This window comes from Schistocerca americana, chromosome 6, assembly GCF_021461395.2.
Source record: "Schistocerca americana isolate TAMUIC-IGC-003095 chromosome 6, iqSchAmer2.1, whole genome shotgun sequence".
NCBI classification, from domain to species: domain Eukaryota; kingdom Metazoa; phylum Arthropoda; class Insecta; order Orthoptera; family Acrididae; genus Schistocerca; species Schistocerca americana.
The window spans coordinates 524,740,028-524,765,935 of record NC_060124.1 but is presented as its reverse complement, the minus strand read 5'-3'; the positions used below and the strand labels follow the sequence as shown (position 1 = coordinate 524,765,935).

The window sequence follows — 25,908 nt, the reverse complement described above, 5'->3', positions numbered from 1 at the left end:
CGGTAGCGTCCTTTGGTGGTCACAATATGAACTAAGCCACTTGAGCGCTGGAGTTCGTGGTGGACACAGTGGGTGCAGGCATCTTGAATAACGGTACATGCGTCATGTTCTGACCTAAGGCTGGCACTATCTGCTGGCGGGAATATGAACTAAGATCGTTGCAGTCCGGACCTCGTGGCGAACACATAATATTCTTTAAATAATAATAATAATAACCACATACCATTTAGTAGAGTTAGACATGGTTATTATTTTAGATAGCAATGTGAGTTGAGTATGAGAGAGAGAGAAAGTTGCTAGATGCGTTTGGGATGGTATGTAGCGAAGCGCGGTGAAGCTTGAGTCAAACGTGATGTAGGGTCCGTTAGAATCGCTAAGGAGAAAGCAGGTTCTGCTTTTGTGGAACGGAATTCTGCAGCGTCTTCGCCGGACCGCAGTTAGAGTGAGGGTATAGGGGAACACCTCAACACATTCACATCTAACTAAATTATTTAACAGTTACATTGCAGACCCATACACATTCCCTGATACACTTACACATGGAATAACTTATCTGAAACCTAAAGATCAAGCAGACACAGCAAACCCAGCGAAATATCGCCACATAACATGCCTACCAACAATGTACAAAATATTAACTTCAGTCATTACACAGAAATTAATGATACATACAACACAGAACAAAATTATAAATGAAGAACAAAAAGGCTGTTGCAAAGGAGCACGAGGATGTAAAGAGCAACTGATAATAGATGCAGAGGTGACATATCAAGCTAAAACTAAACAAAGGTCGCTACACTACGCATACATTGATTACCAAAAAGCTTTTTATAGTGTACCCCACTCAAGGTTACTCCAAATATTGGAAATATTCAAAGTAGATCCTAAATTGATACAATTCCTAAACATAGTACTGAACAACTGGAAAACCACACTTAATATCCAAACAAATTTAAATAATATCACATCACAGCCAATACAGATTAAGCGTGGAATATACCAAGGAGATTCATTAAGTCCTTTCTGGTTATGCCTTGCTCTGAACCCACTCTCCAACATGCTAAACAATACAAATTATGGATACAATATTACTGGAACATATCCACACAGAATGACACATTTGCTATACATGGATGATCTAAAACTACTGGCAGCAACAAACCAACAACTCAACCAATTACTAAAGATAACAGAAGTATTCAGCAATGATATAAATATGGCTTTTGTAACAGACAAATTTAAGAAAAATAGCATAGTCAAGGGAAAACACACTAAAAAAGAAGATTACATACTGGATAACCACAGCAACTGCATAGAAGCGATGGAAAAAACAGATGCCTATAAATATCTAGGATACAGACAAAAATAGGAATAGATAATATTAAAGAAGAACTAAAAGAAAAACATAGACAAAGACTAACAAAAATACTGAAAACAGAATTGACAGCAAGAAACAAGACAAAAGCTATAAATACTTATGCTATACCAATATTGACCTACTCATTTGGAGTAGTGAAATGGAGTAACACAGACCTAGAAGCACTCAATACACTTACACAATCACAATGCCACAAATATAGAATACATCACATACATTCAGCAACAGAAAGACTCACATTAAGCAGAAAGGAAGGAGGAAGGGGATTTATCGACATAAAAAAACCTACATTATGGACAGGTAGACAATTTAAGAAAATTCTTTATAGAACGAGCAGAAACTAGCAAAATACACAAAGCAGTCATTCATATAAATAGATCGGCTACACCACTGCAATTTCATAACCACTTCTACAACCCTTTAGATCACATAACATCAACAGATATGAAGAAACTAAATTGGAAAAAGAAAACACTACATGGCAAGCACCCGTATTATCTAACACAGCCACACATCGATCAAGACACATCCAACACATGGCTAAGAAAAGGCAATATATACAGTGAGACAGAAGGATTCATGATTCCAATACAGGATCAAACAATAAACACCAGATATTACAGCAAGTATATTATTGAAGATCCCAATACCACAACAGATAAATGCTGACTTTGCAACAACAAATAGAAACAGTAGATCACATCACATGTACAATACTAGCAAATACAGAATACCCCAGAAGACATGACACGGTAGCAAAAATAATACAACAACAACAACTCACCGTACATCATAAACTAATAAAAAAACACGTTCCCACATGTATGCACCACAAAATGTACTGGAGAATGATGAATACAAATTATACTGGAACAGAACCATTATAACAGTTAAAACATCACCACATAACAAACCTGACATCATACTCACCAATAAAAAGATGAAATTAACACAACTAATCGAAATATCCATACCCAATACAACAAATATATAGAATAAAACAGGAGAAAAAAATTGAAAAATACATCAACTGGCTGAGAAAGTCAAGGGCATGTGGCATCAGGATAAAGTTGACATTATACCAATTATACTATCAACTACAGGAGTCATACCACACAATATCCACCAGTACATCAACGCAATACAGCTACATCCAAACACACACACACACATATATATATATATATATACACACAACTACAGAAATCTGTAATTATTGATACATGCTCAATCACCCAAAAGTTCCTAAATGCAATGTAACATATACCGTACAGTTAGAAGGAAGTCACACTTTATCAAGGTCCACGTCACTTTCCATTTTTAACCAGACATAACGTCTGACAAAGGAAAGAAATAATAATAAAGTCAAATCCGGTTTTCCGCCATTATCATGCTGGAATTTGAACTTGGAGCGATTTTAATTGGGGAGGGGGTTAGGTCTGTGGAGGTAGGCCAAGTGTACAATCTTACACCATGTGGTGGATACACTGGGTGCAGCCATCTTGACTGACGTCACGGTCGCCATCTTGGATGATGTCATTGTGGCACTATCTGGTGGCGAAGATATGAACTAAATCAGCTGGAGGCCAAACTCAGTGTCAAACACACATCTTGGAAACTGGTTAAATAATAAAGACCAGTGCAATTTTCCTGCCGTTTTCCTAGGTGTGTTGCATTATATTGGAATTTGAACTTCCCGCCATTTCTTCCGATGGTGGGGGGGGGGGCAGAGGGGTTAGGTTAGTGGAGGTAGCACAATTGACCTCCTTCCCGCCAAAATTCAAACTTCCCGCCAAAATCCGCCATCTTTGATGATTTCATGCGTTGTTGCGAAGTCTAAACGCCGCCATCTTGGATGACGTCATCATAGCCTTCTTTAATACATCTGGCAACAATGCAGAGTGGGTTAGAAGCGGTGTTGTTTCAATACTCAAGTCACCTGTTAGGGTTGAAAAATGTAACTAAAGTAGATATAACTTATTTCAGAAATGCCTTTAATAAGTTTTACAACGAAACATTGTCTCGAAATTTGGTAGAAAATCCGAAGAAACTCTGGTCGTATGTAAAGTACACAAGCGGCAAGACGCACTCAATACCTTCGCTGTGCAGTGCCGATGGTACTGTTACCGACGACTGTGCCGCTAAAGCGGAGTTATTGAACGCAGTATTCCGAAATTTCTTCACCAGGGAAGACGAATGGAATATTCCAGAATTTGAAACACGAACAGCTGCTAGCACGAGTTTCTTAGAAGTAGATACCTTAGGGGTTGCGAAGCAACTCAAATCGCGTGATACGACCAAGTCTTCAGGTCCAGATTGTATAGCGATTAGGTTCCTTTCAGATTACGCTGACAATGGCTCCCTACTTAGCAATCATATACAACCGCTCGCTCACCTAGAGATCTGTACCTACAGATTGGAAAAATTGCGCAGGTCGCACCAGTGTTTAAGAAGGGTAGTAGGAGTAATCCATCAAACTACAGACCTATGTCATTGACGTCGGTTTGCAGTAGGGTTTTGGAGCATATACTGTATTCAAACATTATAAATCACCTCGAAGGGAACCATCTAATGATACACAATCAGCATGGTTTCAGAAAACATCTCTTGTGCAATGCAGCTAGCTCTTTATTCGCATGAAGTAATGGACGCTATCGACAGGGGATCTCAAGTTGATTCCGTATTTCTAGATTTCCGGAAAGCTTTTGACACCGTTCCTCACAAGCGACTTCTGATCAAGCTGCGGGCCTATGGGGTATCGTCTCAGTTGCGCGACTGGATTCGTGATTTCCTGTCAGGAAGGTCACATTTCGTAGTAATAGACGGCAAATCATCGAGTAAAACTGAAGTGATATCAGGTGTCCCCCAGGGAAGCGTCCTGGGACCTCTTCTGTTCCTGATCTATACAAATAACCTAGGTGACAATCTGAGCAGTTCTCTTAGGTTGTTCGCAGATGATGCTGTAATTTACCGTCTATTAAGGTCATCCAAAGACCAGTATCAGTTGCAAAGCGATTTAAAAAAGACTGCTGTATGGTGTGGCAGGTGGCAGTTGACGCTAAATAACGAAAAGTGTGAGGTGATCCACATGAGTTCCAAAAGAAATCCATTGGAATTCGATTACTCGATAAATAGTGAAATTCTCAAGGCTGTCAATTCAACTAAGTACCTGGGTGTTAAAATTACGAACAACTTCAGTTGGAAAGACCACATAGATAATATTGTGGGGAAGGCGAGCCAAAGGTTGCGTTTCATTGGCAGGACACTTAGAAGATGCAACAAGTCCACTAAAGAGACAGCTTACACTACAACCGTTCGTCCTCTGTTAGAATATTGCTGCGCGGTGTGGGATCCTTACCAGGTGGGATTGACGGAGGACATCGAAAGGGTGCAAAAATGGACAGCTCGTTTTGTATTATCACGTAATAGGGTAGAGAGAGTGGCAGACATGATACGCGAGTTGGGATGGAAGTCATTAAAGCAAAGACGTTTTTCGTCGCGGCGAGATCTATTTACGAAATTTCAGTCACCAACTTTCTCTTCCGAATGCGAAAATATTTCGTTGAGTCCAACCTACACAGGTAGGAATGATCATCAAAATAAAATAAGAGAAATCAGATCTCGAACAGAAAGGATTAGGTGTTCGTTTTTCCCGCGCGCTGTTCGGGAGTGGAATGGTAGTGAGGTAGTATGATTGTGGTTCGATGAACCCTCTGCCAAGCACTTAAATGTGAATTGCAGAGTAATCATGAAGATGTAGAATACTGTGCACGTTTCATTTACCTGATGATTTAAAGGATTGCCTTACATACTAATTATGGAGTGCACTAATGTCTTTCTGACAGTAGTGTATTGATGAGGAAAACAAGAAGTTGTCGCTGTACAAGCTTTTTTGTCAATTATCTGAAAGTAATATTGACAATAACGAATAAGTTTTTTGTTACTGATGGAGGGTTTCTTATCAACAAAGTCGTGTGGCCCGAGACGAACTTTTGGTGACGTTTATAAAACCTTAATAGCCTATATTCAGAGACATTATAAAGATGATGCTGTTGTATTTGATGGATATTCAGAAAGCTCTCTAAACACAAGAGCTATCGAACGCCAATGGTGAACAATGAAGCGGACCACACGAGATATTTTCCTTAATGACGAGACATTGTGTGTTTCATCGCAGTCTGCCTTTCCTAGTAACCTCAGCAATAAGGAGATGTTTATTAAACAGCTTGTGCAAAAACTAAACAGTTTTGGTATCGAAACCAGGATTGCGGATGAAGATGTAGATGCATGTGTTGAAATTGTTTAAAAGCAATAAATGCCTCAAAATTTTACCAACAAGTGTCTGTAGTGGATGAAGATGTAGATCATCTTGTGCTACTTATCGTTCTTGCTACAGTCGACACAGACATAATCCTAATGAAGGAAGATAAAGGTACCATCAGAAGAAGGTGTTACAGTTCTGAAGACATACGTAACTTTTCACTCTTTCATGAATGCAAGAATTCAAAACTTGTAATGTCCCCACAGAAAATACCCTCTACCACGCACCAATTAATCATTTTCAATCAAACCATCCACATTCATTCACTTTGGAAAAGTTATCTGATCTGATTTTCTCTCAATATATGCGGCGACAGCTCGACGACGCCAAAGTATTTTCTAGTGCGTGTATTCTCTGAAATAACAGATGCATATATGCATGCTCCGTGGTTGTTAGAGGGGTAACTAGGACAGCTTCTGGAGTATCTGTTGAGAGATTGACGTGTTTCTGAATGATTCATATTCTGCTTTTCTTCTCGCTAAAGCGAGCCAATTAACATTTGTGCCGCTAGCGGTTTGTTTGAAGATAAAGAGATTGTAAACGGAAAATAATTAAGGCGTGGAATCACCGGAGATCTGGACATGTAATTGAGATGGATTTAATACACAATTTCCTTCATAAATAAGGTTTGTGACTTTTTGTTCTGGAGTGAATCAACGAATGAGTTTTTTCTGCATCATTTGATGATCACGTTGGCCCTGTAATTAGTGGGAAAGTTTCAGTTGTGTCGAAGAGAGCCTGCAATCACTGAGTGTGTTAAATCGTCCAAAAAGGCTTCGTACACATCTGGGATTCGCAATCTTTCGTAAAAGGAACAAATTGTCCAAACGATTGATTCTCCCGACTGAATGCAGTGTTCAACAGTAATAATAAATGTAAGATCTCTTACAGCAAGCCAGCCGCTGATTACCAAGACGAAGGACTCCACCAAAGATTCTATTTGGCTGATTTCACGTAATGAAGTATTATATTAAAAAAACTGTACATAGATAAAGGAGAGAGAGAGAGCGAATGAAAATAGTGAATACTAATAATCCTCCATTAGTCTAACCTTTCGCCTGTCTTATCACGGATCAGCCAATAAATGGGAGGCCCTTACTTTACTGTACAGATTTGTGAGTGAAGGTGAAGGGATCTTAAAGGCAACAGATACACGTCTATACAGACATTACACAGAGATAGCGGCTAGCTGCATTTATGATCTATTCTTAGATGAAGAGACGGCAACTTATTATCCGAACATTTAAGAAAATGTTAAAACCTGTTTCTTCATGCAGTAAGTAGTTGCGACAGCACTTCAGCCTTCTTTGGGAAAGAAAAGCTGCTACTATTCAACCGGTATCCTCAACTCCACAATATTCCACAGATATTCAACGATCCCGGTTTCTCTCCCGATACCGTTGCAAAAGTACAGTGTCCTGATAAACGCCATTCGATTTAAATGTTTTAATGTACTTGTGGGTCAGGCAAACAATGCTGTCATACTCACTCGTTTACCACCCGCTACTGATGCAGGACGCCTCCATTCTTACCGAGTTTAACTGGAAGTCCAGCTATGGCTGGGGAACAGCTCGGATCCCAGAAACTGGGGCTGGATGGAAAAACTCGTCCCTCTCCATGATTCACATAAAACGACCACCTGTTTCAGAGAAAATACTGCTACTGATTTCATGCGGCTGCATTCAAGGATGCGGAAGGAAGTGTGGATGTGTGATGGCTGATCTACACTGCACAACAATGTGCAAAAACTGTCGTGGGTAAAGATGCACTAATGTGCTTCGCAATGATTTGACAGAAGATTTGGATGATGGTTTTGTGTAAAAACACATTTACATGAATTTGATAGCTATTACGGTATTTTCATTGTCTACATGCTGTAAATATGATTGTAAATGTATTACAGCAGAAGTAATTGATTAGTTTTTCAGTAATTCTTAATTTTCATGACGAATGATTTTCCATTGCAATAATTTAAGCTGCACAAATCTAAAGTAAAAGACTAAAAAGCAAAATTGTTCTTTATAAATAGAAGTGTTTTAAAATGAATGTCACTTTTTTTACCTAGACATTTTGGCATTATCTTGCTTAAATATTCATTTGACCACCTCTGAGTAGAACTTCACCAGAAATATTTTCTGTCATACAGGTAACTTCGTTAAATGAACCGTTTTTCGTGAAGTTTGGAAAAATGAATATACATTACATTAAGGGATGGGGGAGGGGGAAGCTCCCAATAGGGGAGGTAACTTTTTTTTTTTTTTACTACTTCATCCCCTATGTGTGTATTCTCCAAGTTTCAAAACTTTATAAATTTTTCCCCTATTTTCCTAATTTGCCTGAAGTAGATACTAACTCACCAAGTACCACTTTCTGTGACTGTCTCATTGCATTTTCTTTGCATGGACACCACGCGGCAACACTAGAGAGAACACCTCAGTTGCACGTCTTCCGTTCCAGCACTGGTCACTGGTCCACTCCAGCTACGCCGTCCGCACCAACCGCACGTTGCAGCTCTAGCTAAAACTGCGCATGCGCGCGCAGGCAACCCCTTTCATCGCAGTTCATGTCGCTAGCACAAGCCGCTATCGCCTCTCTGACAACGCACCTATATTCTCTACATATAGAGTATCTGATGGGTAAAGTAAATAGTGGTCTACAGCTCTTTGCAGGTGATGACTTAATATGTGAAAGTATGTCGTGGTTCAGTGACTAGGAGAATATAGGAGTACGAGAAAAGAATGAATTTTTTCAGACGCTCATTAGTTTCTTCTATGTTTCAGTATCCTCTGGTCTCTTCTAGCATTTTCGCCAGCGTTGAGTTTGTAGATACGAGGGTTGCCTAGAAAGTAATGCACCACATTTTTGTTTCTTCTACAATTCTGTATTGAACATAATGAGAATCGCACTGTAACGCCGGAAATGCATATCCTATTTCCATCTATTGTACTATAGATTTTTCCTTATTTTGTTACTATTTGTATATATATATTTATGCATTTAAGTCTATGTATAATTGGTTTGTTTTGTAAATACTACTAATATTTTTACGCTGGGTCTTGCCTAGGGAAAACTATGCTATCGAACGAATACATCGATAGGTCGTATGGAGAACCTAAGTGTTTAGGATATTTGGTAGTGTTAACTCTGCTGCGTGGAGCGCAGGCAGAGCAGAGGGAGTCCGGCTGGAGTAGGGCGGTGGAGCAGGTGTGTTGTGTGACGCTTCCGCGAGTTGCCGCGCTTTCGGGGTTTGGCAGCATTTAATTGCTCTCGACTTGCTACTATAGTTTCTGACACGGTGTCACGGACGGGAAGCATTAGCTGGCGCACATCAAGAGCCCGTTTCGACTGGTGACCGTGTCGAGAAGAAGGCGCGCCAACATCCAGCTTCTGCAACAGCGACGGCCGATAACGAGTGACTGTCGCCACCTCCTCGATGGACGATTTCAAACCTTCTGTCAACCAACAAGGAAGACTGGAAGCACGTAAAGTTTTAGAACTGTATGGCAGACCTCAGCTTTTCAAACTGTTTCAAAATTACAGCAATATAGCAGGAATCTTTGTTGCTCTTTGTCCCAATTGCATTACCAGTCAGGGTCCCTTCCTTTTCTGGAATGAACCCGAGTGTCGTTTAAATTCAAACGCCAGCATTAAAGTAATATTCTATTTCACTGCTTTAATTTCAAAATTCAGTTGAAGTATTCATAGCTGGCTACAATATTTGGATTACACAAGCACAAATTAAGAGTGTAAGTTTTGTTACCATATTTTAGCTTACCTGTGACTGCAGCTCAGCTTGTTGAGGTAGCCCAAGACTAACCTTATTTTATTGAATTTCGTAGTGCTTCTGAAACAAAGTTCACTATTAATTTCAGTCAGTAAATTAACTTCCAATTTTCCGGTTTTATTCATTCTTCTGCTAAATTAAGTCAGAGTGTAGCGAAATTTATTACTTCTGACAAACATTCAGTTTTCACACAACATGCGTCAACCCTCAGTTGCCACGCTTTTAGTGCTAAATATATATGCATTAATCTCTCATTTTCAGTTATTGTAGTAGTTGTCCATGGGACTGGCGACCATAATTTTCACCAAATCTCAAATATCAAATTAACGCCAATTAATTGTTAATGTAACGACCGCACATTTACTTTCTTTATTAACTTTACCCCTTTTCAAAATTAATTTCCACCAATTTCATTTGCATTTTTCCTTTCATTTAGATGTACCCTTTCCTCCCTCTTTACCGACAAATTAACTTTGGTGACGATTGCTTTTCCCAAATTTCCTTTAGGTGCACGCGGTTTAATTTTTCACTGTCATTAAGGTCGATAAGTGAGGGGGAGGTTACAGCACACGCGAAAGAATGGTGTCTTATCTACACACCCTTTTTTTCCACATAGTCGCCATCCCATTCTATAGCCATCCTTCAGCGCAAAACGAAGGCATGTATGCTCCGTCGGTACCGATTCTTGTCCTGGTGGCGGAGCCAGTGCTTCACTGTGTTTGCTTTTGGTTTTGTTGTGCTTTAGGGCGCAAAAAGCAACTGGGGTCATAGGCGCCCAAGTCAGAACTAGAGAACACGAACACAGAGAGGAGTTAAATGTCTATGTGTCAGTCCCAATGGACAGAATAGGGGACAGCTAAAAACAGTTACGTGGAGAAAGGGCTACAAAGATACCATACAGTAACTGAGGTCCAAAAAATAAAAATTAAATGGCCTTCGCCATATTGCTTCGGCGGATAAAAAGTAAAACGCAGTCTACAACCCGTACGTCATTTGCTAAAACTACTGGTAAATCCGATGGCAAACCCAAGCTGGACCGTAAATGGTTAAAAAACGGCATTCCAGCAGGAAGAGGTGGACAGTTAAAATTTGGGCGCAGTGTGTACAAAGTGGTGGGGTAGCGCTACTTGAGTGATGATGGCTGAAAAGGCAATGCCCAGTACACAGCAGAGAAACAGCTTCCTTGTGGAGGGTCGAGAGGAGGTCATCCAAGCCTCCGCAAGAGGCTTAATATGTTGGAGCTTATTCCCGTGAAGGGAGGACCATTGGGGATGCCAAAGGCACACCACCACCACCACCACCACCACCACCACCACCACCACCACCACCACCACCACCACCACCACCACCAGACAGCCGGCAACAGAGATCATCAGAGAGAATATAGGGACTAGTGGGTTGAGGTACGAGGACTGCAGCCCTGGGAGCAGCGTCAGCACCCTCGTTTCCTGGCAGACCGACACGACTAGAAACCCACATAAATATCACACTGGCTCCACCAAGAGTGAGCAAGTGACAGTTTTCGTGGACCCACTACACTAAAGGATGGGTGGTGCACAGTGCACATAGACTTTGAAGGGCACTGGGTGAGTCTGAGCAGCGAACAATTTAAAAGGCTATGTCGCCAGATATATTTTGTGGCCTGATACAGGGCGAAGAGCTCGGCTGTAAATACTGAGCAGTATGCCAGAATCCAATATCTACAGACGAGTGTCAATGATGAAGGCACACTCGACTCCACAGTCAGTCCGAGAGCCACCAGTGTAGACAAAGGTACTAACTAAGTTCCATGTGAATGTCGTGAAACTGAAGGCGATAGACCAAGACTGGAGTAGTGTCCTCAGTAAGTGAATGAAGGACAAGGTTAACATGGGCCACTTCACGAAGCCAAGGTGGTGAAGGGTTCACACACACTGGGAAAGTTGCAGGTAGTGGGAAGTTAAGCCACTGTAGCAAGTGTCAGAGGCAGACTCTAAGAGGGACAAATCCCATACTGATGATCAAAGGAGTCATCAAAGGAGGAGGTGTAGGATGGGTGGCCATGCATAGCAGGCAGACAGACAGACAGACAGAATGCACACCTGCTGAGGAGAAAGTCACAGCAGTAGGACAATGGTAGTTGAGGAGCGTCAGCATACACACACCCAACCGGGTTTGTGTAAAAAGAGCCAGTGGCCAAACGGATACCATGATGTTGGATAGTGTTGAGACTGCGTAATATGGATGGATGGATGGATGTGCAGACGCATAACCAAAGAACCGATAGTCTAGTTTCGAATGGGCAAGGGACTGGTACACACAGAGGACGGTGGTTAGATCAGTACCCCAGGAAGTACCATTGAGGACACGTCGGGCATCGAGGAACTGCGTACAGTGGGCTGCCAGGTAAGACACATGGGAGGACCAAGAGTGTTTCCTATCGGGAAAGAGCCCCAGGAATTTCGTACTTTCTACGAAAGGAAGGCAACAGGTCCAAGACTTAAAGATCGTGGGAAAAACCAATTGCATCGCCAGAAATTCATACAGACGGCTTTGTCTGTGGAAAAGCGAAAGCCATTGTCGATGCTCAAGGAGTAAGGACGATCAAGACATCGCTGAAGACGCTGCTCAGTAGACACAGCCGGGAAGAACTGCAATAGATGGCAAAATCGTCAACAAACAGGGAGGTGGAGATGCCCAGTGGGTGACAGGCCATGATAAGGTTAATGGTAACACCAAAGAGGACGATGCTCAGGATGGAACCCTGAGGCACACCGTTTTCCTGGATAAAGGTGTCCTACAAGGCAGAATCGACATGTTCCTCGAAAACAGTCTTTTAAAGATTCTTGAAGGAAACAGGGCAGGTGGCCACAGATGACCCATGTGTAAAGAGTACGGAGAGTACATGTTCTGCAGCAGGTGTCATAGGCCCTCTACAAATCTAAAAACACCGCCAGAGTCTGGGATTTCTGCAGAAAACCATTCATGACATCCAGTGTGTGTATTGCATCGCGGCATGCCTCAGTCCACCAAGGGACTGGGACACGGCGTGGTAAAGAGGAAATGTGAGGAATGAAACATTCTGCAGCAGTAAGGATAAAATTTGTGAGATATTCCACCTGTTCATCAAAACTGGGTAAATCATCTTTGAAGGTGGCCAGGGATGAGTAAAGCTTCCAGTCAGCCTTATTAAGGTGCCATTTGGGTGTGCATGCTGGTAGGGTAAGAGTGAGCAAATGGATAGCACACAGGAAATGGTTGCTCGAGTAGGTGTCAGAAAGAACAGACTACTCTAGACAATGGGCAAGCTTGGCAGTGCAGAATGGTTGGCCTAAATGGGAATAGGTGTGCGAGGAGTCTGAAAGGAATGTGGGTGCTCCACTGTTAAGGCAGAAGACGTTGAGTTGGTGAACATCAGCCAAGACGGCACCTCTCCAACAGGTTCTGGGAGGACCCCAAAGAGAATGATGCCCATTACAGTTGCTGAGTAGCAAAAATGGGGGAGGTAGCTGCCCAATATGCTGGAGGAAGTCTGCCCTGGTGACATCGAATGATGGAGGGACAGAAGTGGTACAGAGAGAAAAGTCAGGTGGGGAAGGAAAAGATGATGATGATGATGATGATGATGATGATGATGATGATGATGAGTTGGGTTGAAGGGGTACTCAACATCACTGTCATCAGCGCCCTGACAAAAAATCAACATGAAATCTCATGGGTGGGGACGAAGGCTGTCTCCACATGATGAGCTGTTTATAATGTACTAGAGTCTGCCGCCCTTCCCTACCAGTTTAGGGATGAGGCCTGATAGTTTACAAAATTTCACCACTTTGTTAACACTGGTATCAGTACCTGTGTGGACGGTGGGTAGATCTCCAGCGAGACCAAGGGCTGCCCTATTATCAGTATACAGGACACACGTAGCCACAATATGCTGAACTGAAATCGGCACGCCACAAACTTAACAGAAAGATGGATCCATCCTCCAGCTGCTCACTGTCCTAGGCGGCAGACGAATCCACACTGGGAAGCGGTCACTACAATGTAAATCTGGGGCCACTTCCCACTGGACTGCAATAGCTGAGGAACAAAAGCAAAGATCAATAGCTGTAGCTGTGGGAAAGTGAGTAATCTGACTCGCGTTCAAAAGGCAGATATCCTCAGAATGGACAAGTCGCTCGATCAGCCGACCCCTGGACCAAGTAGTAGCCAAGCCTCACAGCACGTTGTGGGCACTGAAGTCCCCCACAAGAAGGAATGGGCGCGAGACTGCCTGGAAGAGGTTTGCCAGTTCGTCCGTATCCAAAGTGTCACAGGGAGCAGGTACAAATAACACACTGTGATAGTAAACGGTGAGAAAATTTTCACAGCAATTGCTTGGATGGTCGTGGCAAGAGGGACAGCAGAGGAGTGGTATCTGCAGTCAAGAAAAATAGCCACTCCACCTTTAGCCCTGCCTACAGTAGTATCGTCTTTCCTGTATGTGGTAGCCCCGTAATGTAGGTTTGTCTGCGATTTTAAAATGCGTTTCTTGTAAGCAGATCCAGAATGGTTTATCCTGGACCAGCAGCGATATCCATTCAAATTCCACTGCAACACAGAAGTCCCTATGGAAGCCATTGGTTAGCAATGATGGTTCTTTCCTTTCTCCCTCGTAGGCGGTGATTTACTGGGGAGGTCAAGGGGGAACATTACCCAGTTCCGCGTTCTCTGGTTCTTCGGATTGGAAGTCCATATCTTCTTCAGGTAATTCGGGAGTACTAAAAGTTAGAATAAACGTTGCTGATTTTTCCAATTTGCCATTGACTCTCCTCACATAATACTACACCTCTTTGACACCCACATTCTTCCACTCTTCACGCAACTCTGTGTGGTCCATCTCCATTATATCAGGAGCAGGCAACCACGCCTTTACTATAGTTAAGGGTGTTATGCAATTCAGCCTCGACTGGGTAGTCACCTAAGGCCTTACATCCCAGAAGCTTAGATATTTGGGTGGCATTAGCAGTTTCCACCGAAAGTGTTCCATTACATAGTCGTTTGACACTTTTCAGAGACGCAGCAATACCTTCCAATGCCTTGTTAATATAGAAAGGGGAAACCTTCTCAAAGCTTCCCCGTGTAACTTGATTACAATAAATGTGTTATAGCACACTAATGCCCTGTTACTATTACTCAGACTTCTTTTCTGGGGGACTGAGCAACTAAGCTCTCTTTGAGGAGTGGGTGTGGGTGTTGCCTGACTGTACACCCATCCCGCCAGGAGTAGTAGTTCCATGAGACAGTTCCATAAGGATCCCACGAGACACTAGGGAAACAACTGTCGACCCAGGCAGAGCTCTGCATGCCTGAGCAAACCTGATTCAACTGGGGTGCAGCAGGTGCCCCAGAGGTTGCTCGCTAATGACTGTTTCACCTCAACAGCCATTCACTTCCTCAGCACGTAGCACACCTTCAGGTTGAGTTTTTTTTTTATAGAGGTGGGTATCTTCCTTGCAATCCAGGTGGTGAAGCCAAGACCCCCATTCTCTGAAACCCACAACATTCCACCGCTGCGCCACACGGTGGTCGTTTAAGTATGACCAGATCTTACAGTGACAGAGGACTGGTGGCGCTTACCAGTCCCGAACTCAGGAACCCCAGGGTCACTCAGCCCATACTAAGCAAACGAATACTGAGCCTCTGGGGGGGGGGGGGGGGGGGAGGGAGGGAGGGAGGGAGGGGGAAGGAAAAGGCGAACTGTGACAGCTTGAAAACGGGTGGTCAGGAAAAAGGGTTGACTATGATTTGTCACCCTGTATGAACCGCATGACACCCCCATGAGATGGGATGCCAACCAAAGGGAAAGGTCAAAACGAACCAGTAATAAATGTGAAAGCTCAAAGCAGTTGTGAGTGCGTAACTTCGTTTTCTGAAGGCCGAGTACAAGGAGACACTGCAATGCTAAAAAGCTGCCATAAATCCTCTTTATGGTACCAAAGGCCGCAAAAGTTCAATTTGAGGAGAATCGTGATGAGGAAGAGACGTCAGGGTGGACAGCCTGTATCGAGTCACTACTGCAGGCACAGAAGCAGGAGGATCCTGCTTCACAGGGTCCACAGAAGCATCAGCTTGTTTGTGCTGTTGGTCTGTGGAGTCCAATGCTGGAGAATGGTTGGTGGTGCATACCAGCAACACGGACTGACTGGGCTATGGTATCACATGGCAACACTGTCTAAGATGATAGAGTTGGCAAACGAGAAGACCATTTGTCTTTGGTGGACTACTTTGAGCCTTCTCAGTTACAGGAGTAGTCTGGTGTTGGTTGACTGGAGGATAGTAGGAACTCTTCATGGAAGTACTACTTCTGTCCTTTCTGGCCTACCGGTTGTGTAGCTGGTGGAATCGTCCCTTGAGGCGAGAGTTTGATGGCTTGTTGCACAGCTGGACGGGGGATGACGGTGCTACCTTGACAATGGGCGATTTCACAACCTCAGAGCTTAATTGCAGGTTGCTTGTCTGCGTGGCCATGTCCCTCATGGAGCGAGAGGTAATAAGTACAGAACTATAGGTGACAGACCGGATAATACAGGGTTTGCGGCTAGCTAGTATCTTGTGAGCGACTGGGTAAGGCACTTTTTCCTTTACGTGGATTTCTTTGACAGTCCACTCATCAAAATACACAGGACAGTCCACAGACGAGGCGGCATGGCCGCCATTGCAGATGATACACCGGGGACATGGAGGCGGACAATTGCTCTCATTTGCTGGGTGCCAACAAGATGTTCTAGTGCGGTTGAAACGATGACACCAGTAAGCAGTTCATTGGGTTTGGAATGTACAGCCAGTCTGTGATAATTTCATAGTCTGTTTTGATACTGGACGGAAGCACCACTATCAAAGGTGAGAGAAAGAGTGTGGGTGGATGCTAAGGAGAAATGTACCTTTTTCATGAAACGATAGATGGAAACGACACCCTGATAAGAGAGGTAATATTGGACTTTGGCCTCAGACCGTCAAGCAGCCTAGTGTAAATAACACCATGTGAAGATTTTGAAGTTCTATAGGCCTCAACACAAACATGGTAGCTGTGGAGAAGCGAGGCAGTAAGCAGTAATTGTGCTTGAGAATCAGATGTAGTCTCCAAAAGCGAAGTGCCATCCCATAAACGAGAGCAGGATTTCACAGGGCCAGCAGTTGCATCAACACCTTTCTGAATAATAAATGGATTTACTGTGGTGAAGGACTGTCTGTCTTCAGTATGTGAGACCATGAGGAACCGTGATGCAGTGGGAAGGGTCTTTGTAGCATTGGCCTCATTGCGTTTACGTTTTTTAGACGTTGTGACGATGATTGACTCATTGTGAGAAATTCCCCATGATTGCCAGCATCTGCGATGGCACACTCCTTCCAACTGGAAGCCCCCTTGCAGAACACCCGTTTTAGATTGGCCCATATGTTCTGAATGCACTAACGATCTGAAGAATATGGAGGCCATTCTGTCCAACTGACCCAATGCTCAGGTAGCAAAGTGTTTACAAAATTGTGACACTGGAGGCGTGCATTATCGTCGATCAGCGTGAATTTCGCTCCAATATGTTCACCCGCCTTAGGTGATTGTTCACACCTCAGGGCACACCACCTGAACACCTAACAGGGGGATCAATCGTCAATTTGGGGAGTTTGCAGCCTAGGCAATCACCGCTCCCTGGGCCTGGCCTTTACCAGGGGGTACGTGCAAACTCTACCTGTCGACACGGGGCTGGGAATTAGTTGTCAACTAGTCACTTGTTACGTGTCAGACACGTGGGCCAAACTTCAGGAGATCACAGGGAGAAGGGAAACGAAGAAAGGAAAAGAGAGCAAAAGAAAAATATGTGACTGTTCTTACGTCAGTGAGAGAGAATGCAGAACATTCCCAATTACACCCGAAACATGTTCCCCAAGGGAGGGGAAAAAATAGCAAGATGTTAGACTTGCAACACAGAAGGGAAAAAATGGTGCCAAGGCAGGGGTCTCGTGGTAGCCAAGCACGAACCCACGGAAGTGTGGCGAGCCTCTAGGGAGGCTTCACTGTGTGAATCACCACCTCATCGGCCTCAAAGTGTCTTCTACGAATGGCATCCTTTAATTGCCCAAACAAGTGGATGTCCGAGGGGCTAGGTCAGGTGTGTCAGCCTTGGATGGTCTCCCTGACCGATGCAAATTTTGAAGGTCAGTCCAACTTGTGATGACCTCCGCGCCCAGCAACTAACTACTTCTGTCGACAGCAGATGTTCCATATACTTTGCAGGAGCGTTTCAGAATGTTCCTCACCGTTTCTTTCTCTGCAATTAGAAGTTAAATGACGGATCGTTGCCTGTAACTTAGATCACCTACAGACGCCATTTTGAAACTGTCTGCAGCTGCGCTATCTGTCAGAAGTGTCAAACATGGCGCGCCCACTCAGGAGACTTTAAATAGTACATAGGTAACATTTAGCATTCATGACATTGTTTTCGGCTGAGAAAGAAACTCTGCATTGCTTTCTGGGCAGCCGTCGTACAAGCGTCACAACTATCCAGAGGAAATACTGGTCACATACACCACCACTAAGTGGGGCGGAGGCTTCTGTCCATTCATTTGTCGACCAGCCTGGTATGGCAATAGAGGATAGCAAAAGGAAAGCTGAAGTTTTAAATTTCACGTTTAAGAAAGCGTTCTAGTAACACGATCGTAAAAAACATCTAGTCGTTTCACTGTCGCATGGACTCCCGCTTGGAGGAGAGAAAAGTAACTTAAGGAGTTTAAAACCAATACAGTGGTCAAAACGTTGCATATTGCCTGAACTTATAATTTAACGCTGTAATCCGAAGACACCTTATGAAATCAACGCTATGATTTGTTAGTACTCTATTTCTAGCGGAAACAGTCCCTGTTTCTATCGTGTTAGGAGATCGTGTCCCATGAGCACGAAACCACTGTTTGTGGACTAGGCAGCAGTCGGACACAACGCTCTTTACTGCTGAGACCCGTATAGTCTCGATCCTGAAAACACTGACATTAGTGTCTGGAGGTAGCGACGAGAACTCTTACGGCCTAATTGTACCATAGACCACCATCCTTGTCAAGGCTGTCCAGTCACGTTTTGGCATTAAACCACGCATAGCTGCAGGACATCCCTTGTGCTAATATGTGGCTGGATGACTGGCATGAACTATCGGGACAGCACCTTTGCACCCACTGTGGCTCCATTTGGTGAACATATTGGAGCGAAATTCACGCTGATCGACGATAATGCACACCTCCAGTGTCATAATTTTGTAAACACTTTGCTACTTGAGTATTGGATCAGTTGGACAGAATGGCCTCCATATTCTTCAGATCCTAAGTGCATTGAGAACATATGGGCCATGCTAAAACGGCTGTTTTGGAATACCCTTTGCCAACAGATACCTTATAGGGCATCATAGTAGCTGCTGCGGAAGAATGGGACAATATCTCTATGTCTTATGTGGACAATATAATGACTGAAGTGTAGGCAGTAGAATCTCTTATAATGTTTTGTATTTGTTTAAAAAGGGAAAATGTGTATCATTTTTGATTTATTATGACTGACAACACAAAATTGGCTCCATACTTAGCTTGTGTTTTATCCGAATCTCTCGCCCAACAAGAAGTCCCAAGCGACTGGAAAAAAGAGCAAGTGGCTTTTGTACACAGGAAAGGTAGAAGATAAGATCGGAGTAACTGCAGATCAATACCCTTAACATCGGTTTCCTGCAGACTTCCTGAACACATTCTCAGTTCGAATATAATAAATTTCCTTGGTTGGTTTGTTTAAAAGAGGGGGGAAAGGGACCGAACTACGAGGTCCTGTAATCACGAGGCCACATGACTAGGCCTCAACCCAACCGCCGACATACTGTACCTCCCAGCAGCTTACAACGAACGTTGGTGAGGCTGATGGGCCTATAGCTATCCACATCAAGCGGGTTTTTACCGGGTTTGAGCACCGGAATGATGGTGCTCTCCCGTCATTGGGATGGAAAGACGCCATTGCACCAGATCCGGTTGAAGATGACGAGAAGATGTAGCTTGTAGTCAGATGAGAGATGTTTAATCATCTGGCTGTGGATCCGATCAGGCCCAGGAGCTGTGTCCGGGCAATGTGCAAGGACACTGAGGAGCTCCCACTCTGTAAATGGGGCGCTATAGGATTCACTGCGGCGTGTAGTGAACGAGAGGACGTTCACTTCCAGCCGCCGTTCGAGAGTGGGGGTAATTCTCCAACGCAGGGGCTCCGTCAAAGTGCCCGTCAAAGTGCCCGTCAAAGTGCCCGTCAAAGTGCCCGTCAAAGTGCCCGTCAAAGTGCCCGTCAAAGTGCCCGTCAAAGTGCCCGTCAAAGTGCCCGTCAAAGTGCCCGTCAAAGTGCCCGTCAAAGTGCCCGTCAAAGTGCCCGTCAAAGTGCCCGTCAAAGTGCCCGTCAAAGTGCCCGTCAAAGTGCCCGTCAAAGTGCCCGTCAAAGTGCCCGTCAAAGTGCCCGTCAAAGTGCCCGTCAAAGTGCCCGTCAAAGTGCCCGTCAAAGTGCCCGTCAAAGTGCCCGTCAAAGTGCCCGTCAAAGTGCCCGTCAAAGTGCCCGTCAAAGTGCCCGTCAAAGTGCCCGTCAAAGTGCCCGTCAAAGTGCCCGTCAAAGTGCCCGTCAAAGTGCCCGTCAAAGTGCCCGTCAAAGTGCCCGTCAAAGTGCCCGTCAAAGTGCCCGTCAAAGTGCCCGTCAAAGTGCCCGTCAAAGTGCCCGTCAAAGTGCCCGTCAAAGTGCCCGTCAAAGTGCCCGTCAAAGTGCCCGTCAAAGTGCCCGTCAAAGTGCCCGTCAAAGTGCCCGTCAAAGTGCCCGTCAAAGTGCCCGTCAAAGTGCCCGTCAAAGTGCCCGTCAAAGTGCCCGTCAAAGTGCCCGTCAAAGTGCCCGTCAAAGTGCCCGTCAAAGTGCCCGTCAAAGTGCCCGTCAAAGTGCCCGTCAAAGTGCCCGTCAAAGTGCCCGTCAAAGTGCCCATCAAAGTGCCCATCAAAGTGCCCATCAAAGTGCTCAGCAATCACGTTTGCGTCGGTAGATAACACAGCAAGGAACACCTGTTGGGGTCTGGTATCCGAAAAGACGTTTGATCTTTGCCCAGACTTGGGAAGGTGGCATATCGCACCCAATGGTTGAGATGTATCCCTCCCAACACTCCTGCTTCCGTCGTTTGAGAAGTTGGCGAACGCGGGCACGGAGCCGCTTAAAGGCTATGAGGTGCTCCAGGGAAGGGTGCCGCTTATGCCACTGTAGAGCTCGCTGACGCCCCCTAATTGCTTCAGCGACTTACGGCGACCACCAAGGGACTGCCTTACGCCTCGGGCATCCTAAAGAGCGAGGCATCGCGTTTTCTGCCGCAGAAATAAGTGTGCTAGTCACCTGCTCAACCATCACATCGATGTTACCGTGTGGGGGAGATTCAATAGTGACAGCAAAGGTGGAAGTTTCCCAGTCTGCTTTGTTTAAAGCCCATCTGGGCAGGCGTCCATGGGCCTGATGCTGGGGAAGTGACAGGAAGGTGGATAAGTGGTCACTGCCACACAGGTCGTTATGTGCTCTCCAGTGGATAGATGGGAGAAGTCCTGGGCTGCAAATTGATAAATCAATGGCCAAGTAACTACCATGAGCCACACTGAAATGCGTCGCAGCCCTAGTATTTAAGAGGCAGAGGTTGGACTGAGTAAAGTTTCGACATGTCTGCCTCGGCCAGTAAGCACAGTGCCACCCCACAAGGTGTTACAGGCGTTAAAATCTCCCCAAAGAAAGAATGGTTTAGGGAGTTGAGTTGATCAATCAGTGCAGCTAATACATTCAGGGGTACTATACCATCTGGAGGAAGATATACATTGCAGACAGTTATTTCATGCATCATGCATCGACCTTATCTTGGCAACCACAGCTTCAAGAAGGGTTTGAAGGGGCACATGTTCACTACAGACCAACTTTAGGACGTAACTACAAACTCCACCTGACAGTAGATTATAGTCAATACAGTTCCTGTAATATCCCTTACAGCCATGTAGGTCAAGGGTCCGCATTACTGGGAACCAAGTTTCCTGAAGTGCAATGCAGATAGCAGGTGTAAAGCTCAGCCAGGTGGTGGAAAAAACCGCCGCAATTCCACTGGAGGACGAAATCACGAGACCAGGAAGGTATGGAACATTCAGTGAGGTAGTTTACGCCTCAGAGTCACCTGCTACCACCGAATTATTGCCTGAGCAGTCTATATCCATTGTGTCTGAGGGTATGGCGTGTTCTAGGTCCTCAGCGGACGTCAAAATCTCCACCCCATCCTCAGCCACAGAGCTTGTAGGTACCGGTGGTGTGGGTGCCAGCGCCATTTCCTTGGTCTTAGGCGTTTTCTTTTTGGCTTTCTCTCGCTTCTCCTTGGGTTTCCCCAGCTGGGAGCACTCCACTGGCTCAGTCTCTGGGACTGAGGATAAGCGTGAAGCCCTACAGCCAGCTGCCTTTGGGCTCTGTAGCCACTGGCGGGTGTCTTGTTTCCCACTAGCAGAAACCTGGGAAGGGAGTGACCCAAGGGATCCCATCCTAGCAAGAGAAACCGAAGACATTTCTCCGGCTTACAAGTGGGAATGGACATTCATGATATTTGGGGGGGGGGGGGGGCGGTGTTGCTCCCAAAATAGGTGGTGCAGGAGCAACAGGGAGGGAAATGCCCCCACCATCAACGGGGCAGGTTTAGTCTTCAAGCTCAGAGGTGAAGAGGTGACGGGTTGGTGGAACCGATGGTGCCAGAACTGTTGTAGCGGTGGCGTAACACGATGTCATAGGCACAGGATGCAGGCGTTCAAATTTTCTCTTAGCCTCAGTATAGGTCAGTCGGTCCAGGGTCTTTTACTCCATGGTTTTCCTTTCTTTCTGGAGAATCCTGCAGTCTGGTGAGCAAGGCGAATGGTGCTCTCTGCAACTGACACAGATGGGGGGCGGGGCACAAGGACTGTTGGGATGTGATGGGAGTCCGCTATCTCGACATGTGGCGCTGGAAGTACAGCAGGAAAACATATGGCCGCACTTCCAGCACTTAAAGCACCGCATTGGGGGAGGAATATAGATCTTTACATCACACTGTTAGACCATCACCTTGACCTTCTCGGGCAATTTATCACCATCAAAGGCCAAGGTGAAGGCACCAGTGGCAATCTGATTATCCTTCGGACCCTGGTGGACACGCCAGACGAAATGTACACTTCGCCGCTCTGAATTAGGGCGCGGCTCATCGTCGGACTGCAAAAGAAGGTCCCTGTGAAATATGATACCCTGGGCGATATTTAAGCTCTTATGGGGCGTGATGGATACAGAAACATCCCACAGCTTGTCACAAGCGAGTAACTCCCGTAACTGGGCAGAGAATGCTGTTTGATCATGACTGACCCAGATCTCGTTTTGGGAAAGCCCTCAACGTCCGCAAACTTGTCCTTTAAATGCTCAACCAAAAAACAGAGGCTTCATAGTCATGAAAGATTGCCCATCAGCTCCCGAACATACAAGGTACTGGGGCGAGTAAGATCCGCTGCCATCCTTAGCCTGATGATCCACCCATGGTGTGGCCAGGGAGGGGAACGATTTGGGGTCGTACTTCTGTGCGTAGAATTGAGCTCATGATCGCTTAGAGACTGCTGTTTGACCACCAGGAATAGATTATGTACTACGCTTCATTGCATGTCATCCGCCCTGATGCCACCCACTCCAACCAGGGGTCCTCCCCACGGGCGCCACCCAGCTGCAGCAAATGCCACCTGGCAGGATGGCCATTGCGGGGAGTTAACAGTACAGGAATCAGCAGAGTGATCCCTGCGTGGCCAGGGGGGCTACAACCAACAGGGCACATGGCGGCCCCAGCGCAACGGACTGGCTACCGTGCTGGATACCAGGTGCAAAGAAGTCCACGGTCATCGTCGACACAGAAAGCGACACAGCATAGTGTTTGGTGGAAAACGCACCCAGGAACGTGTCCTCACCCAAGAGATGGAGAATGGGCGGTACTGCAATGCGACGACGAGAAAGTCGGCTAAAGATATCAATGCAAGATGGGTGCAACGTGCCATGTAAGGCGACCTTCCCCAATTGGCTCGATCTTCGGGAAAATTTTGAAGAATGGAGGTCAAACCCTACAGGGGACCATCACATAAAGGCCTAAACATGTGAAACTCGTTTTAGTCGCCTCCTACAACAGGCAGGAGTACCTCGGGCCTATTCTTACCCCCGGACCTGCAGGGGGTAAACTTCCTGGAGACAGGCTTCTGTGCATAGGTCAGCACTCTGGTTTAGAAAGCGTCACTCATGCTCAACTCTGCTTGCCGATTTCTCACATCCTATCCCGCAAACGATGAATGGAGATTGTAATGGTACTTGAATTACATAACCATTATGGCACCTTACCTCAACCTCTCGATACCATCAATATTCAACTGTGTTTCTGTAAAATAGTTAACATATTTCTATGACAACATTCAAATTTGATTTTATTAATGTGGAGGTACTTCGATACATCGATATGTATATATTTCAATGATATTGTTCTTATGTTTATTCTTTCTTTTGTCACTACGATCATTGACATACTCTTAATTCTGATTTTTGGGCGCGTAAGCGGTTATTAGAGAGTCAAGCTTTGGTTGTCATGTTAAAAAGACGCAAATTGTAGTCAGTTTATGAAATGTGAACTTTTAACAGTGAGAAAGATATTTTCAAGCATGTTTTATATTGTGATGTTTTGGAACGAGTTACGTGATATTGCAACAAAAGTAATGAAGTGTAACTTTAATTCAGAGTACTGATTACCTTTTTACATCACCATTGTCCTAACTTGCAAAAGTTTAATCTTCAAGAATGGTTTATGAAATACATCTATAAAACTTCTGAATATCGTAGATTAACACCCAGGCCTCTTTGCATCCGAGCTTGGATACATCACTACCTAGATTTTCGACGATTGAGCCACGAGTTCACAACGAGACCAGCGTGGGAAACACGAAAAGATGAGTGCCTCGTTTATCCATTATTTCAAGAAATGACTATTAACTGTGCTCTAATGACACCTGCCACATAACATAACTTTGTTGTTGCCCGAAAATGCAATATTTAGCAGCGTGAGCAACACTACTACCATAATTTTTGACCTTTGTTGTGGTAGGGTTGTTAGAAGATGAACAGGCAGATTTCACACGGTTGCATTTCCCGAAAGCGTTTGACACAGTACCCCATTGCAAGCTGTTGAAGATTCAAACATACAGATTAGGTTCCCAGGTATGTGATTCGAAGGCTTCATAATAGGGTTTTCTGGTTTAGTATTTGCAGAAAGCTTTATTTTTATTGCATATTTCGACACCTTATATTATGGAGGACGTGTGGGCGAAACCATTTTGCCTGTAAACTGTATCATATAATCAAAATACACGATTATCAGACCGGCAATCAGACCTGTATATGAAGACCTGTCAATTGACAGTTGATTGGAACGATGTATTGGCGCGACCACTAGAAACTCTAGCTATTTGGTAAATTCGCAGATTTGGAAGTTTTCGCCGAAACACGTATTCCGATAAAGTAGTAGTCGAAACTGCTAACAATTTGGCCACAGTTACATTCAACAACGGCTTCATGGTACTCGCACAGACATTGAATGTCATGGGTGTTCAACTTGGCAACACAGCGTTACAGTTCTGCAGAAGGCGCCTTGCACGCTTAGAGCGTTTATGGCCAACAAAGAAGCCAAATCTGTGACCCAGGAGGAAGCAGTGTATGCCAACGTGGTTTAAGAACTCGAGGAAGGCGTACTGTATAATCGAGGCATCACGGACTGATTGAAAGTTTAAAAAACGGACTAAAACGCTATTTCCTAGAAGTCACTTTTTTTGCTGTGTGTTTGGAGTGTCAAAATCAACTCGGCCGATTCTGATGCCCCTTAGCTATTTTTGTAGAGAACTAAACTGGCTGTGGTCGTTGTTATGTACTTTGAATGGCCAAAATTCGATTTTTATACTTTTTCCAAATAGCCGCCATTTTGTGAGGAAACTTTATTTTTTCACTTTTTAGAGGTTCTAATATATTCTCATATTTTAATGAATTTTGGTCTGTTTTAGACCTGCCTATTACCTGAACTACGTCGCCCCACCTACCGGTAGACCTCGTGTATTACGATCTTTGACGCCACTTTCCTTCATAACGTAATATTTTTGGACAAATTTTTTAGTGCAGCCAAAAGATAGATTAATGAAAGAATGTAAGCATTGTTTGTCTTATCTTTTGATTTAATTTAAAAGAAATATTGAAAATGAGGTAAAAATCGGACCCCTAGACCAGAAAACTTCCTAAAGTAATGAAACCCGATACGACGTCCCCAACGCCAGTGTTGAGAGGGAAGGATTCTCCAGGAGTGCCTCCAGGGAAGTATGATA

The 25,908-nt window shown here is 44.6% G+C and overlaps 1 protein-coding gene across 1 annotated transcript in view; it reads left to right on the top strand.

The window, feature by feature from the left end:
* The window catches only part of LOC124620263 (non-classical arabinogalactan protein 31-like), a 31,705-nt gene extending 6,070 nt beyond the window's left edge, over positions 1–25,635 (top strand). The window contains exons 2-3 of the mRNA XM_047146930.1: positions 19,733–20,499; positions 25,594–25,635. Of these exons, the coding sequence (XP_047002886.1) occupies positions 19,733–20,499; positions 25,594–25,635 (809 nt within the window). The remainder of the gene's footprint in view (positions 1–19,732; positions 20,500–25,593) is intronic.
* Positions 25,636–25,908: the final 273 nt, after the last annotated feature.